This window comes from Camellia sinensis, chromosome 12, assembly GCF_055761805.1.
Source record: "Camellia sinensis isolate YWXY chromosome 12, ASM5576180v1, whole genome shotgun sequence".
Taxonomy (NCBI): domain Eukaryota; kingdom Viridiplantae; phylum Streptophyta; class Magnoliopsida; order Ericales; family Theaceae; genus Camellia; species Camellia sinensis.
In genome coordinates, this window is record NC_138972.1 from 9,367,288 (window position 1) to 9,382,675 (window position 15,388).

At 36.5% G+C, this 15,388-nt stretch overlaps 1 protein-coding gene across 22 annotated transcripts in view; it reads right to left on the bottom strand.

Moving 5' to 3' along the window:
* Positions 1-297: 297 nt before the first annotated feature.
* LOC114315788 (putative ATP-dependent helicase At3g02060, chloroplastic) overlaps positions 298-15,388 on the bottom strand; it is a 53,318-nt gene continuing 38,227 nt past the window's right edge. Inside the window, exons 2-10 of one of the 22 annotated variants that reach the window (XR_014346009.1) lie at positions 14,594-14,728; positions 8,976-9,100; positions 7,158-8,329; positions 6,105-6,176; positions 5,853-5,948; positions 3,628-3,720; positions 2,592-2,663; positions 2,416-2,491; positions 1,883-2,186 (exon numbers count right to left, since the gene is read on the bottom strand). Coding sequence is in view for 7 of the 22 variants with exons in the window: in XM_082898088.1 (XP_082754214.1) it covers positions 5,924-5,948; positions 6,105-6,176; positions 7,158-7,732 (672 nt within the window). In the remaining 15 variants the exon portion in view is untranslated. Of the gene's footprint in view, positions 705-1,882; positions 5,949-6,104; positions 6,177-7,157; positions 8,330-8,975; positions 9,101-14,572; positions 14,747-15,388 lie in introns of those variants that run through there. The other 21 variants (XR_014346004.1, XR_014346007.1, XR_014346008.1 and 18 more) reach the window with 21 other exon arrangements.

Here is a 15,388-nt window from a genome sequence, read left to right on the forward strand (position 1 = left end):
CAGGAAAATATCTTGAGTAATGACTCTAAGTCAAATCTTCAGAGACACACACACACACACACACACACACACACGCACACACACATATATATATAATTGAATAGGACAAAACTCAATCAGTTTAATCATTCCTAATTGAAATTTCACAGAAAATCACATTATGACTAAAAAATTATGTTGATCCCAAATGTAAAATCAATTTCAAATTATCAAGCCTCTAAGGCTCCCAATTTTCGATCCAAACATTTTAATTGTGACAGATATTTTCTTATTAAACAAATATAGGTCTCTAATCACAAGATCCATTTGCTTAAACTTACTTTCACATGAAATCTCACATTAAGCATTTAAATGCACAGAATAAGGGACTGAAAATATACCAGAAGCATATACGAGGATCGGGTTATTACAGTATCCGTATCTATATCCATGCTTCATAGGACAATCGTAACTAATATTATAAGTATAAATAGCATATCATTGATAAAAATAAATGCAGACCTACAAAATCCAATTTTCAAAACTTCAAATACTAACAAATTTATGATCCTTAATAAAAATACATACATATATATATATATATATATATGAAATATGTCAATTTTTCATATAACATCAAGATAGTTATGTCACCTTTCCATGAGCAATAACAATTTTAACATTTGGAAATGACTGTTCGAGAAATGTCATCACTTCTTCAAGTCCTGAAGATGGTGGTGAAAGTCAAATCAAGAAACAAAAATATAAAATAACAAGAGACATACTCAAAGGAAAGAAAATTATAGAATCCTCAATTATTGATTTTCAGCTTTAACATGTCAACTTTGATTTTGTTGTCTCTCTTTTTATTTGGGGTAAATTACACTGACCTCCCCCGAGGTTTGGAGAAAATATAATAAATCCCACAATTTTTGGCATAATTACACCGACCTCCCATTTAGTAAGGTTAAAGGGTCGAAACTAATGAAGATAGTGTGAAAACATAAAAATAAACAAAGTAGAATATATGTTTCAATGTAAAAGAAATGACAATATTATTTTTTCATCCTTATGACTAGCGAATTATTGATAAAAATGGAATCAAGTGTTATGTGAATTAAAACTTTAAGGAAGCTTAATGTAATTATGCCAAATCTTCAGAGCTTATTGTATTTTCTCCAAACCTCAAGGGATATCATTGTAATTTACCCTTTTATTTTTTACCATCTAAACAGTAAGCTGTGATCCAAAGGCAAGCATATTAGATAATATACTCATGTATCATACTGCCTACCTGAAAAGAAAACACTACAAGAATTAACACTTTTGGCAACAAAAAAATTGGTCGCTAAAAGTCAATTTTTGGTCGGCAAAAGTTATTCGCGACCAATTTTTTTGGTCGCTACTTTGGTCGCCAATTGAGGGTCGGCAAAAGTAATTCGCGACCAAAATTTTGGTTGGTCGGCAAAAGTTGGATTTGCCGACTAAATTTTTGGTCGCTAAATATTTAATTACCGCGACTAATTTATTTTGTCGCTAAAACACTTTGGTCGCGAAAAGTGATATTTTCCCGGCCAAATTTCTTAGTCGCCAATTGTCACATTTCGCGACCAAAAAAGTTTGGTCGCCAATTATCACATTTCGCGACCAAAAAATTTGGTCGCCATTTGTTACTTTTCGCAACCAAAATTTTTGGTCGGCAAAAGTGAGTTTCCACGACCAAAACTGTTTTGGTCGGCAATAGATGTATTTTTTGCGACCAAAACTCTTGGTTGGCAATTGTCATTTTTTGCGAAAAAAAATTATTTTGGATGTCGCGACTAATAAATTGGTCGCCAAAGCAGGAAAACAATACACCTGTAATATTTAGCGAATTCATAATCAAAATAGGATGAATTCATAATCAAAACAAGTCTTATTATAAAATTTTCTATATCCAAGTTTCAACACATAACTCAGCAGCAACAACATTGATTCCAAAAACAATGAACAATTCACAAAACCCTATTCTAAACCCCAAAAAACAAAAAACAATTCATTCCAACAAAAATTTAACATAATCAGCATCAATTTCAAAAAAAAGGAACATCTGGTGTTAACAAGGTTGAGTATTGTTGTTCTTTTTTATGTAGAGCATCCAACTCCTTTTTAGCCTCTGCAAATCTCTCTTTGTCGTACGCGTCAACAAGGTAAACTACAGAATCCACCTGCATGATGATCAAAAATTATATACTATTTGTGAACAAAATTCAATAAGCACTATCATATAAATGAGCTGTGATTTGTCCTTTTCATGCCTTGACAGTGAAAAAAACTAACAGCACTAACAATAACATGATGGAAAATTAAATCGCATTGGTCGTGTAATCAATTATACATTGATGAAAACACTGAAGGTCAAATAAAAATCATTCACCAAAGCTTAACATGCTTTACTTGCAACATTTGCAGATTCATCATTTTCCAAATATATTTCCGGATTTCACCAGAAATGTTGCAGTTTCTCAAAACCCTAAATACGAAAAAAATGAATAAAATTAAACTCAGGATGAAACTCACCTATACACACTATAAATATTGAACATTATAAATTATATAATCATCAAACATACAATCTTACTAGCCCTGTAGTGTTGCTCAAGGTAGGAAATTCCTGAGCCATCCCATTTATGTCACTGATTCTCCTGGTCAAAGAGATCACACCATGAGCAATTCCATCAACAGTACGCTATCAATCAAATAAATCAGCAAAATAACATTACCTCCTAAAACTACTTTGTTGCTATAAGAATGCACTACTACAAAAACAGGTAAAGATCACACTTTTTTTGTGTGATCTATGTTATTTAATCACACTTTTTAAGTTTTGTCAAAGTGTGATCTTTGGGAGTGTGATTAAAAAGGATCGTTTTTAATCACACTTTTTAAGTATGATTAATAACATTTAGATCACTTCTTTTAAGTGTAATTAATAGCATTTAGATCATACCTTTTAAGTGTGATTAAAACTAATAAAACCTGTGACAATAAACATTTAGATCACATCTTTTAAGTGTGATTAATAACATTTAGATCACATTTTTTAAGTGTGATTAATAACATTTAGATCACATCTTTTAAGTATGATTAATTACTAATAAAACCTGTGATAATAAACATTTAGACCACACATTTTAAGTGTGATTAATACCTACAGTGATCGCAGCTCAATCTATATTCAATTTGACATGAATTCTGGAAGTTCTGGGATAGACCTACCATTTCATTCATGTATGTTTTTACATTGCTTGTATACAGGTATGTATGCTTTTACACTATTTGTATATACACATACGTAGAAACCACATATATGGAAAATTGCTTTGCGGAATGATAAATGCTTGGACTGCATATTATAATCTGATGGCAGCCACTTCACGCAAACAATGCCAAAGGTTGGGTTTGATACATAGCTTGTCCATTCTTCCCACCAACCTTGAATGTAGACTAATATAGGCTATTAGCATTTTCTACATATTATATGTACATGTTTTGAAAGAAGAAAAAAATAGTCAGATATTTATTTCAAACCAGAAAGTATAATATATCACTAAAAAAGTCACACATCTGTACATAGTTGATGACAAATAAGCAAAGAAAGTGCCTTACTTGTTTGAGTGTATGCTGAGCAAGATCAGTTGATATCATCACTCCAGCAGCAAAGGAACCCAGCTCTAAGCGTAGACCAAGCTTATCACTACACTGAAATTACACAAACAATTAAAACAGAGATGCTTGAAATTCATACATGCAAACTTCGTACATACAAATGTAAAAAAAAATAAAAATCGAAAGAAAATTATTAAGCCAAAAAAAGAGTTCCACCATGATAGTATGCAAATAAGTTGATATGATATGTAAGCATAACAATATGGACGTAAAGATCTAGAGAGATTAGGAAAAAAACAAGCCCATGCTACAAGTAGGCAGAATGCAACTGCTGCCAATTGATACAGTTCATTGGTCTGCAAGGGTAACAAACAGATCAAAGTAAATCAATTAGTGATCTTGCACGTTCAAACACACTGAGAGAGAGAGAGAGAGAGAGAGAGAGAGAGAGAGATCTGTTGACTACAGAATATGCATACATGTGATGATAGGCTTATCATAAGTTCAAATATATATATATATATATATATCTAGTAAAGGACTGCTATAAGCAGTAGCCAGAACAACCACCACTAGCCTCAAAAATAAATTAGCAGCAGCTCTTAATCAAAAACATTTAATCAGCAGTGGTCAGATAGAAACATAGATAACCTCCAGCAATTAGTTCTGGCAGTTAGATAAGAGTTGGTGCTAATTTTTACCAATTAAATTATGGTGACCAACAACAACCGCCATTAATCTTAAACAACTAATTATCTGCATTCAAACAAGAACCGTTAGAATTGTGAACTGCTACTTTTTATCATGTTTCTATGTAAGAAACGTGAAGATAAATAGTGGTTGATGAACAATACCGGCACTAATTCTGGTGAGAACATTACATGTGCTATAATGGGTATATTTTTTTTACCATATGAGATTCATTGACATGCTATATGTTGAAGAATATTTGGGCTGCCATTTTGGGAATTGTTAGATGTATGTCATTACCGGTGAAGTGTCTTTATTATGTCCTTTCACAGATTTTTTTCTGTAGTTCAATGTTTCTTTCAGCATTAATTATATTTCAATTGATGCTTCACTTGTTTAATTTGGCAACTCTCTAATAGCTTTGTGCTTTTAGGCAATCGACCAAACAAGGTTGAGGTTTCTTTTTTAGAAGGAGCTTCAGACAAGTGATGTAGGCTCCCTCAGGAGAATGATAGTTCCAAACGTTTGTAATTTATCTTTTCTAATATGAAATTATATTATTAAGCCCATTGGTAGCATAGAGAATCACTTGAATTGCAATTTCCATTGTAGTTTTCAATTTATTAATATTTCACTTGATGCAATTTGTCATGTAAACATATTAGCTTGGTGCTGAACTAATTATCTACTGCTAATTCCTTTTGGTATATGGGACAACTTGATTTCAGAAAGCAGCTGAGGATTACCTTCCCATCCTACAGGAGAAGGAAGCATTTGTTATCAGCATGGATGATATGGATGGCCTGTATGCTTGGAGTTTCAAATTCAGGTTTGAGTTTAATTGGTTTGTTTTGATCATTGGAAGGTAGCTGTGAGGATGGCTGGTATTAGGGAATTGTTATCAAACAACTTTTTCTAAAGCATTCTTACCCTCATTAAAACTTAGTTTAGTTTAAACAAAACTTGATTGATTTAATACAATGATGAAGTGTTGGCTTTAAAAACCTAGCCATGGTTCCGGAGGAGACATCTCCAGTAGCCTACGGACCATCCCAAATAACAGACCTGAGTTTGAACCCTAAAAAAATAAAGAAAAAAGTCCTGAGTTCAAGCCCTGTTATATAGTGTGATGTTGTTGCTAGTTTTTTTAATTTTAAATCCTAGCTATGTTGATGTTAAATCAAGGTGATACTCATCTTCTTATGAATAGAATCTTTATTTCTAACAAGCCAAAGTGTGAAAGAATATTTGGATGTAAGATTAGTATCTAGTCCATTGCATATGCAAGCAACTCGCTTTTGAGATTTAGTTCTTTCTTCTCCTTCTTTTTGTATTCTCACCAAATCATTTGATTAAACTGACAGTAAGTGGTATCTCCTACCACTTCCAAAGAAAGATGCCTAGGTTTCAATACCAGCTGTGACATGCTCGTGTGTTTGTGTGTGTTACTTATCTCCACAACAAAAAGATAGATTAAAATAGAGTAATATAAATATTTACACTGTAGCAACAAATACTAGTGGTCCAAGGCAAACCTGCTAAGATCCCACACCATAAGCCTCCTCCCAAGACAACAAGAAGCTAATATGGTCTCATTCTATGGATTTCATCCAACTTGAAAAACCTCCTCCCTGTCGTAAAAAAATAAAAATTGAGTTCCACATGGTACATATTAATACATGCTTTCACGGACGCACAAACAGTTAAAGAAACCTAATATAGTCTTAATAACAAAAACAAAGAAATAATTAAATCTACAAGAGCTCCAAAGGAATGACATGTCTTACAAAGTTGTCAAGTTACTTAGTTTCCCGAGTTCAGGAGGAACACTGCCAGAAAATTGATTTGCTTCAAGACTCCTGGATCAAAATATCCATTGAGATTGGTAAAAGAAAAAAAATTATAATAAATAAATAAAATCACTACTACAGTTTCTTAAAAATGTGTGAGCAAAAATGATGCCACTATTGTTGGGATGTAAATATATACCATGCTGTTGAGATTAAGAAAAATAAAAACACATAAAATGAAATAAAAGGCATGCTTGGTCCAGTTTCAGTTCTCAATGGTTTCAAACTTCAATTATCACATTACTCTTCAGAAAGAAAATTGTTAAGCAAAAATTGGAAAACGTACAAGTATGTGAGAGTGGAAATATTTTACAGTCCCATAGGAATTTCCCCTGATAAGCGGTTTACAAGAACAGAGCTGCATAAAACTTACTAATCTCTAATTATAGATAATTCTTTGAGAAACCAACTTTAATAGGGTAGATAAAGTTTTAATTGCCTAATATTTAACAAAATCTTCTGGAAAGTCCAGACCATTCAAGGCAAGGCAACAAGGGACTACAGCCCATTCAAGAAACAATCTAACGAGTGGGTATCAATAAATATTTTTTCCTACATTCCAAACATGTATAGAATGCTTTTGTCTTGTCTAAGTTCTGATATAGCATTATACATCCTCATGGACCAATTGACAATGTGTAAATTGCAGCTACAAACGTATGTGAAACCACGCAACCCAAGAATTTATACATCTTAATGATTTTGATTCTCACAGTGCTAGGAACATGAACACACCTATCAGGGTAAGTATAAAGAGGGAAGAAAACAAATATAAACATAATACATGAATTGCTTTAAACATAATACAAATATAAACAAATATTTTTTTACAAATATAACCATCATCGACTCTTTCAAACATTTCATCATATACCCGGCTTGCAATTTCAATTCGACCCTCTTTTACAAGAATTGCAAGCAAGAACACTTGGAACAGAATTAGAAGTGCTAAGCACAGTAGTATAAATTTCAAGGGCTTTATCGACTAACCCAGAATCCGAATACGCTCGAATTACAGCATCCAAAGCTTCCCGAGTCGGTGACTTGTCTTCAACTTTCATACTCTCCAACAGAGTCTCAATCTCTGAAAACACTCTAGAGCTGGCCAAGAGCTTAAGAAGAGAAGAATAAGCAAACCCATCAAGAGAACAACTGTATGGGCGTTGAGTGACCCAATCAAAGAACTTCAAACCCAATTCGGGGTCGCGAATACGGTCGAGCACCAAATGGGCAATGTCAGATGGGACGATTTCTTCTTCGGAGAGGCGGGTTTCGAGGGTGTCTTGCCATTGATTGTGGTGGTGGGTTTTGAGGATGTCACAGAGTTCGTTGATGAGTCGCTTGATCAAGGGTTTGAAGGAGAAGGAAGGGGAAGAACTGGGTTTGGGGTTGTGACGAGGTTTGATGCGGGAGAGAAGGGTTTTCGACATGAGAGAGAAAATGAGGTTTGGGGAGTCATCTGCTACTTCGAAAGTCTTGTTCCTTTCATTGTTCCACACTTGCAAGTTGCAACAGTAGTACATGCATACAACTAATGAGGAGTGCGACGGTGGTTCAAATTTCATTTCCCCCCTCCATCTTTCAAATATCCCCCCAAACTTTAGGCGACCAAAAGATCAAATTAGTCTCAATCAACAGCGACTAAAATATTAGTCGCTAAAAGTACTAATTTGGCGACTAATTTTTTTTTGTTGTTGAAAATAAGTTTTTCGCGACCAAATTTTTGGTCACCAAAAAATATGTGACCTTCCGCGACCAAATTTGTAATTGGTCGGCAAAAGTATACCACTTTCTGCAACCAACATATTTTTTGGTTGCCAAAATATAACCTTCTGCGACCAATAATATTTGGTCGCCAAAAATAATGATCATTCGCGACTAATTAATATTTGGTCGCCAAACGTCATTTTTTTGCGACCAAAATTTTTTTGGTCGGCAAAAGTGGTCGCAAAATGTGTAAATTCTTGCAGTGAAATGAGATTTTGTTATTACTGTATTGAAAATGGCAGGTAAATATGTTACCTTTGATACGAGGCAGAATAGAGAAAACTTGGCCACCACGGTCTAGCTCATAGTTGATTGCTGATATTACCTTTTCTTTACTGTATGCTGAAAGATGGGTTCTTATGGGAACTCTTTCAGGAGGTGACGTTGAAATTAAACTGAATGAAAAAGAAAGATGCAAAGGAATGAAGTATAATCTTAGGACCAAAAAGTTGTCACTATGAATCTTTCAATAGGATGAGGTTAGTCGTGGGGCACACCTAAGTTAGTAAAGAACTCATTTTCATATATCAGTTGGCTTTGGTTACTCCTATGATCTTGTACTATAGTTTCTCTAACAAAATTAATCACAACAAACCAGACATATACACTACTTTTGTATCAGTAAACCTTCTATGAGAAGCCTAATACTATGGAACTCATCAATGAACATTGATGAAAATATGATGGACCTGTCAAGGGATACTGCTATTAAATCCAAACTATTCTGCATTATGTTGTACAAAATTAAAAAAAATATACTATAATGTTTTAATATATTTAAGTTGCCGATCAAATATACTGCTCTTGTGGCAGATTCCAACACTATCTCTGTGCCAATTGGAATATGCAGGTTAAGTTTGCAAGATTTATATGCTTAAATAGGATAAATTGATCTTTCTAACCACAACCAATATCTTCACATAAATTTTACTTTCATTAATGATATAAATCCACAACTTCCCATAACCCCACAGTTAAGTTAATATGAGAAATAACATAATTGAACTGAAGATACTCTACTCCACAAGTCCATAGCAATACCTAGCATCATGAAACCCAGTCAACGCTAAATAAAGGGTTCTCAGTATAGGTGTTGCAGAAAGTGTGAGGACGTCAACTGAAGTTTTAAATGAAGCAATCTTCTCCTTCTGTTTGACACCAAACCTCTGTAAAGCAAAGAAACATTGCACATGTAAGTCAAGGATCCTTCCATTAGTCAGAGAGAATGCACAGAACTAGAGTGTTCAATTTCCATTCCCCAACACCTTTTTTTTTTGGCACTTTCACAAAGGTGGGAAAGACTCATTATAAAATTAAAGATGACAGTGTTTCAAATTTTCAATGTTGATTCTAAAATGATTACATATGTTCCTAAGTTTTCTGACTTCATATTGCATAATAATTATTACACATAGGAGACAAGAGACAACAGGAGAGAACACCACCTCTTAGAAAATAGTCATGTGTAATTTACTCATAAGATATTAAGTTGGTCAAACTGATAACCGATGCTAGTAACAGCAACATAGATAACTCATTAAAGTATTCGGCAACTATAAAGTTGAAAAGAAAGCTATCAGTTGCACTCTGGTCCAGTATTCTTCATCTACTAACCCTTCCCCAAACCTAGCCCCACCCAAGGGTTTTCTCCATGTAACATCATATCTCACCATGAAGAACATCACCTTATAAGCTCAATTAGATATTGTTAAAATCCACCTACTCTCCACCTACTTCACCCACTTAAACCTACTCCACTAAACCTAACCCACTACACCACTACCACCTCACCTACTCCACTAAACCTAACCCACTACACCACTACCACCTCCACTTCACCTACTCCTTACCTACTACACACTCACCCTCTTCTATATATAGGAATCATGAATCATTGTAATAGAAATTAAATACAAATATCAATCAATAATACAATCATTTCTCTTTATACATTAAATTTCTACATGGTATCAGAGCAAGGTTAAGACCTTGGTATTTCTCGCTTCACCGGCGGGCGGCAACCTCGCCTTGGCCGCCCGCCGGACCTCAACCTATTCCGCTTATTTTCTACACATACCTTGACTTCTTCAACATTCACCTTCAAGATCAGAGCATCGACACCATCACCCAGCCACATGTACGCCTCATGTGCAGCTTCGGCGGCAAGATCCTTCCCAGGCTCCAACATTTTCTTACACCCCTCCTCCGCTATGTCGGGGGCGGCAACCTCGCCTCTCATATATCCGTGGTTGTACTCTCACTCCTCGTCGTCGTTGGCGTTTCTGGCGCTGCTTTTCTGCTCGTCACTGCTGTTTTTTTCCTGATTTGCTCTCTCTCTCTTAGCCATGGATTTGGGTGTGGGGTGTAGAGCTGTGGCTCTGTTGTTGGTAGCCATGTTTGCTGGCTTGAAGGTTTCAATGGCAGCAGTGTACAAGGTTGGGGACTCCGCTGGTTGAACCATCATTGGGAATATTGATTACAAGGCCTGGGCTGCTTCCAAGACGTTTCATGTTGGAGATGTCATCATTTTCGAATACAATTTTCAATGTCACGTGTTGCAAGTGCCCCACAAAGAATACCAAGCCTGCAGAAGTGTAAGACAGTAACATGCATCTTCACATACAGCTTGGGTAATGTGTAACTGTCAAAAGCACAAGCTTCTTGGACATCCCTCTCTCTCTCTCCATGGACCCAACATCATCATCATGCACCCACTCTATCTCCCTCTCTCTCATCTTTTCCCACTTTCAAACCCACTTTCATCATATCTCTCATTTCTCTTAATTTATTCCATCCACAAATATTTTTCTCTATTTTCTTTATCCATTATTTTCTTTTATTTTATTTTTTCTTATTAAACAAAACAATACCACAAAATAACACCAACAACATTCCACAACCTTGTCATTTTATTCATATCAGGGGATCAACCCCGATCACACTTTTACATCAAAAAAAAAAAAAACCCCACACAAACAAAAACAAAACTACCACACCCACAGTGGGATTTTTCTTCTCTACTCAGCCGCCGGTCTTTTCTTCTTGCCTCCGTCCTGGGCGGCCCTTGCCGGTGTTGCCTCCGTGTTTCCCACTCCACTGGGCACGATCACTCCACCCTGCTCCTCCACTACAGCATATGGTGGACCTCCAAATCGGAACATCACGGTGGCCTTCCGCTTCAGCTCCTTGTTTTCTGCCTTTAGCACACTTATCTCTGCTCGCGCATCCTTATACATGCGTTGGAGCAGAGCCAGTTGGGCGTTTAGCTGCTGCACCTCATTTGTTCTACTCTGCAGCCGGTTCGACAAATTTGTAACCGCAGTCATGGTTTCCACACATGACTTCAGAGTATACTGATTGGCCTCAATATCAGTTTGCACTGCCATTTTTTGCTCCACCGACCGCATCGGAAAGTTCAACGGAGCAAAACCAGAGGTGTTTGGTTGAGGTTCACGGGCCACCGCACCTGTTATCTCTCCTGTTGACTCGTTGAGGTCGGGAAAGAGAGTGAGCAGACCACGGGAAGATGAGGCCATGTTCTGGGTAGCTGAACGGGAAGAAGAGGCCATGTTTTTTGGGTTGCTGAGTGTTTCCGAGAAGGGTTGGATACAGAGTATTTACAGATTGTTTCAGAATGACAAGTTCAGAGGTTTCAGTCTGGTTTGGTTTCTTCCGCCTCCGCATTAGTTTATATCGACACTGACGACGCGGCCGACACGCCGCTCTGTCGCTCACGTGCCTCGCCGCGTCTCCGGCTCACCTTTTGATGGCTCGACGCTTTCTGTCGGGCACGACTTTTGATGAAGTGGGCGCGCCTTTTGAGGGCGCAACTTTTGATAGCACGTCTTTTTATGGATTGGGCACGCCTTTTGATGGCACGCCTTTTGAAAGATTGGGCACACCTTTTGAGGGTGCGACTTTTTAAGGGTCCGACAAGACTCTGTAAACTGTCCCGACACTAATTCCGGTTAGCTCCTTCAGGGGTCCGACAAGACTCTGTAAACTGTCCCGACATTGATTCCGGTTAGCTCCTTCAAGGGTCCGACAAGACTCTATAAACTGTCCCGACATTGATTCCGGTTAGTTTCTACAAGGGTCCAGCAAGACTCCGTAAACTGTCACAACATTGTCTGCTACAACGGTCCGACATGACCCCATAAACTGTCTTCTACAACGGTCCGACATGACCCCATAAACTGTCTTCTACACCGTTATGACACCACCATACAGTGTCCTCTACAACGTTATGACACCCCCATACAGTGTCCTCTACAACGTTATGACACCACCATCCAGTGTCTTCACCAATGGTCTGACACGACCATACAGTGTCTCCTATCTTCTTTTATTTTTATGTATTTTCTTGTTTTGTTACTCTCTCCAAACTCAAGTTGGTTAGTTCCTATCCCCCTTGAGTTTGCGGGGGGCTGTTAAAATCCACCTACTCTCCACCTACTTCACCCACTTAAACCTACTCCACTAAACCTAACCCACTACACCACTACCACCTCCACTTCACCTACTCCTTACCTACTACACACTCACCCTCTTCTATATATAGGAATCATGAATCATTGTAATAGAAATTAAATACAAATATCAATCAATAATACAATCATTTCTCTTTATACATTAAATTTCTACAGATATAAAGAGAGGAAGGGAAAAAAGAAGACTAATGTAAGTACTTGGATGATGAGATCGACAGGGGACAGCCCTCTCAGAAAATGGTAGACACTAGACATAATGCACAGGACCTTTGAGGTGGACGAGGAGAGAGTGGAGGCACCCAAGAGAGAGAGAGAGAGAGAGAGAGAGAGTTGAAGATCTTTGGCTCGTCAAAGGGAAGCAAGGTGATTGGCTCCCTCTCTCCAAGGTCGATTAAGGTGGAGCCACCCCAAGAGGGAGCAAGTCAAGCATCAACTCTAGCCTCCAAGCCACATGTCTTCTAATGATCTTGAGTGGAGTTCTCAAGCCATGCTCTTAGCCTAGGCATCCTTGGCCATGTTAAGAAATTTTAGTATGACCAAGTCGTGTGGGTGGAGAGTTCTAGTTCAGTGTAGGAGATGACAGCCAAGTAATGTGGAGGTAGTGTGCTCGGTTGGAGAATGACAACACCCAAGGCAAATGAGGGCATGCCATGGTTGGGAACCACTCAACCCAACTGAGGAAGTACCCAAGGATGCCTCACCAAGGTATTCTAGCATCATTACCAAGTGCCATAGCCCAAAGTCTTAGCTTCCCTAGCCTATTATATTTGGTGGAAGAGTGAACACGGGCCCATCAGCCCACTCATGATTTATACGGCTTAAAAAATACATTTATGCTCATAGGGCTAGGCTGGGCAATTTTTTAGGTCCGTTTACAGTTGTGGGCATGCTTAGGAATAAGAGTTGAAGCTCAGTTTACAAATTATATATATATATATATATATAAAAGCTAGTGCAAGGCACAGGTCAAATGTCAAAATGCAAAAGTTTGTATGAAAAATGTAAATTAATTAAATTATTTAAGTTGATTGCTTGTGTACTATCTTTTATGAGAGCATAGACGACTTAACTTTTTATAAATTCTAGGCACTAAAATTTAAATGAAGCATTTTATATATTTTAATAAATAAATTATTAAGTCAATTAATAGTTTTTAATGATATAAGAAATATTTTTCAATAAATAATTTTAATAATTTTTTTATATTGGCACTAGGTTGTTCGAATCAAAAAGCCTGACTAATCTCCAGGGGTGCACAGGCCCTTGGCAAGGAGTGTTTTACAAGTGTACCACAGTTAATTCAATGGTCCCCAAGGAATTGTTTACTCCTAAGAGGTTTCGATCCTTAAACCTTGGAGGTAGCACACCCCCAAGACCCAAGGCCTTGCCACTAGGCCAACCTTTTGGAGAATAATTTTGATACTTTTATTGTTGCGTAAGAGAGTAGTTATATATTTTTATTTTTTTATTTTTTGTTTTGTTGTAATTTCTAGAATTGTAAGGGTGATTGATATTTTAAACAAACCTCATGGGTATATTTGTAATTTATCCAAAAACAAAATATTCAAGTTTCATAATTGACCAAGATTTTGTGCATAATTACGAAAAAAAATCTTCATCTAAATTAGTACCACCAATATTGGTAAATATTACCAAAAAGAGAGGGCAAAATGGGAAAGAAAATACAAACCTCCTAAACTCAAGCTATTCTTATATAGATAGAGTAGATATAACATATTTATACAAAGACATAATTGTTATTACATATATTCATATTTTATATTATTCAAATTTGTTATTGAAATTGAAAAATAAATTGCAAAGAGATTAGTTAAAAAATTCAAGCTTTTAACCTTGAGCTTACAAGAAAACACACAAACCATTTTTCATGTTATCCCTACCATAGAATCTTGGAGATAGACATGTTCCTTATGAATGAGAAGACCAAAATTATGACAAAGGACCATTTCTGCAAAGTTTTCCTACACCTGATTGGCTTCACTTACACTAATCAAGGAATTCGTTTCATGATTGACCATCATTTAATTAACAAAAGCATCAGTGTGATTTTTCTCTCTTAATTATATATAGATATGGCACAAGTGATAATAAGTGTGCACAAATATAAACATTAAATGCAAAAAGTACCATAAATAATAGGAAGCCAACCTGTTCCTCATCAACCACAAGGAGGCCAAGATTGTTATATACAACACGACAACCAAGAAGCGAGTGAGTTCCGACAATGATGTCCAAATGCCCGTGTTTAATCATGTGCAGATACTGCTCTTTTTCTACTTTGGTCTGCTTGTAGAAAGAGATCTTGTTAATCCCACCACAAAGTAGTAGTTAGTATTATTCCATAATGTTGTCCCAAAGTAAAGCCATGAAATGAGGATCAATTGCACGACGCAAATACTGAAATACAATTGCTAAAGGTTCAGGATGAAGAAATTGTGTGTTTTGATAAGAGAAAAAGGTAGAGGTATGAGTGGTATCTCATCCCCTTTTATATTAAATCATAAGCATAATTACAAGAATGCCCTAAGGCATAAGTAAGAGACCAGCCCATTATAGCAAATAAAGATACCGAATATACAAAAGAATAAAACAAGAAATATTCTAACACATTCTAACACCCCCCCCTTAAGTTGGTACGAAGATATCTCTCATACCCAACTTGTTGAGAATGTCACGAAATGGTTTATTTCCTAATCCTTTGGTGAGAACATCAGCCAGTTAGTCCCCATACCTCACGAATGGCGTACATATAGTGCCACTAGTGAGCTTTTCCTTAATAAAATACCTATCAATCTCCACATGCTTAGTTTTGTCATGCTGAACCGGATTGTGAGCTATATTGATGGCTACCTTATTGTCACAGTATAGCCTCATAGAATCTGTCTGATGAATCCCCAAATCCCTAAAAAATAATCCAATCCATAATAACTCACACACACTCTG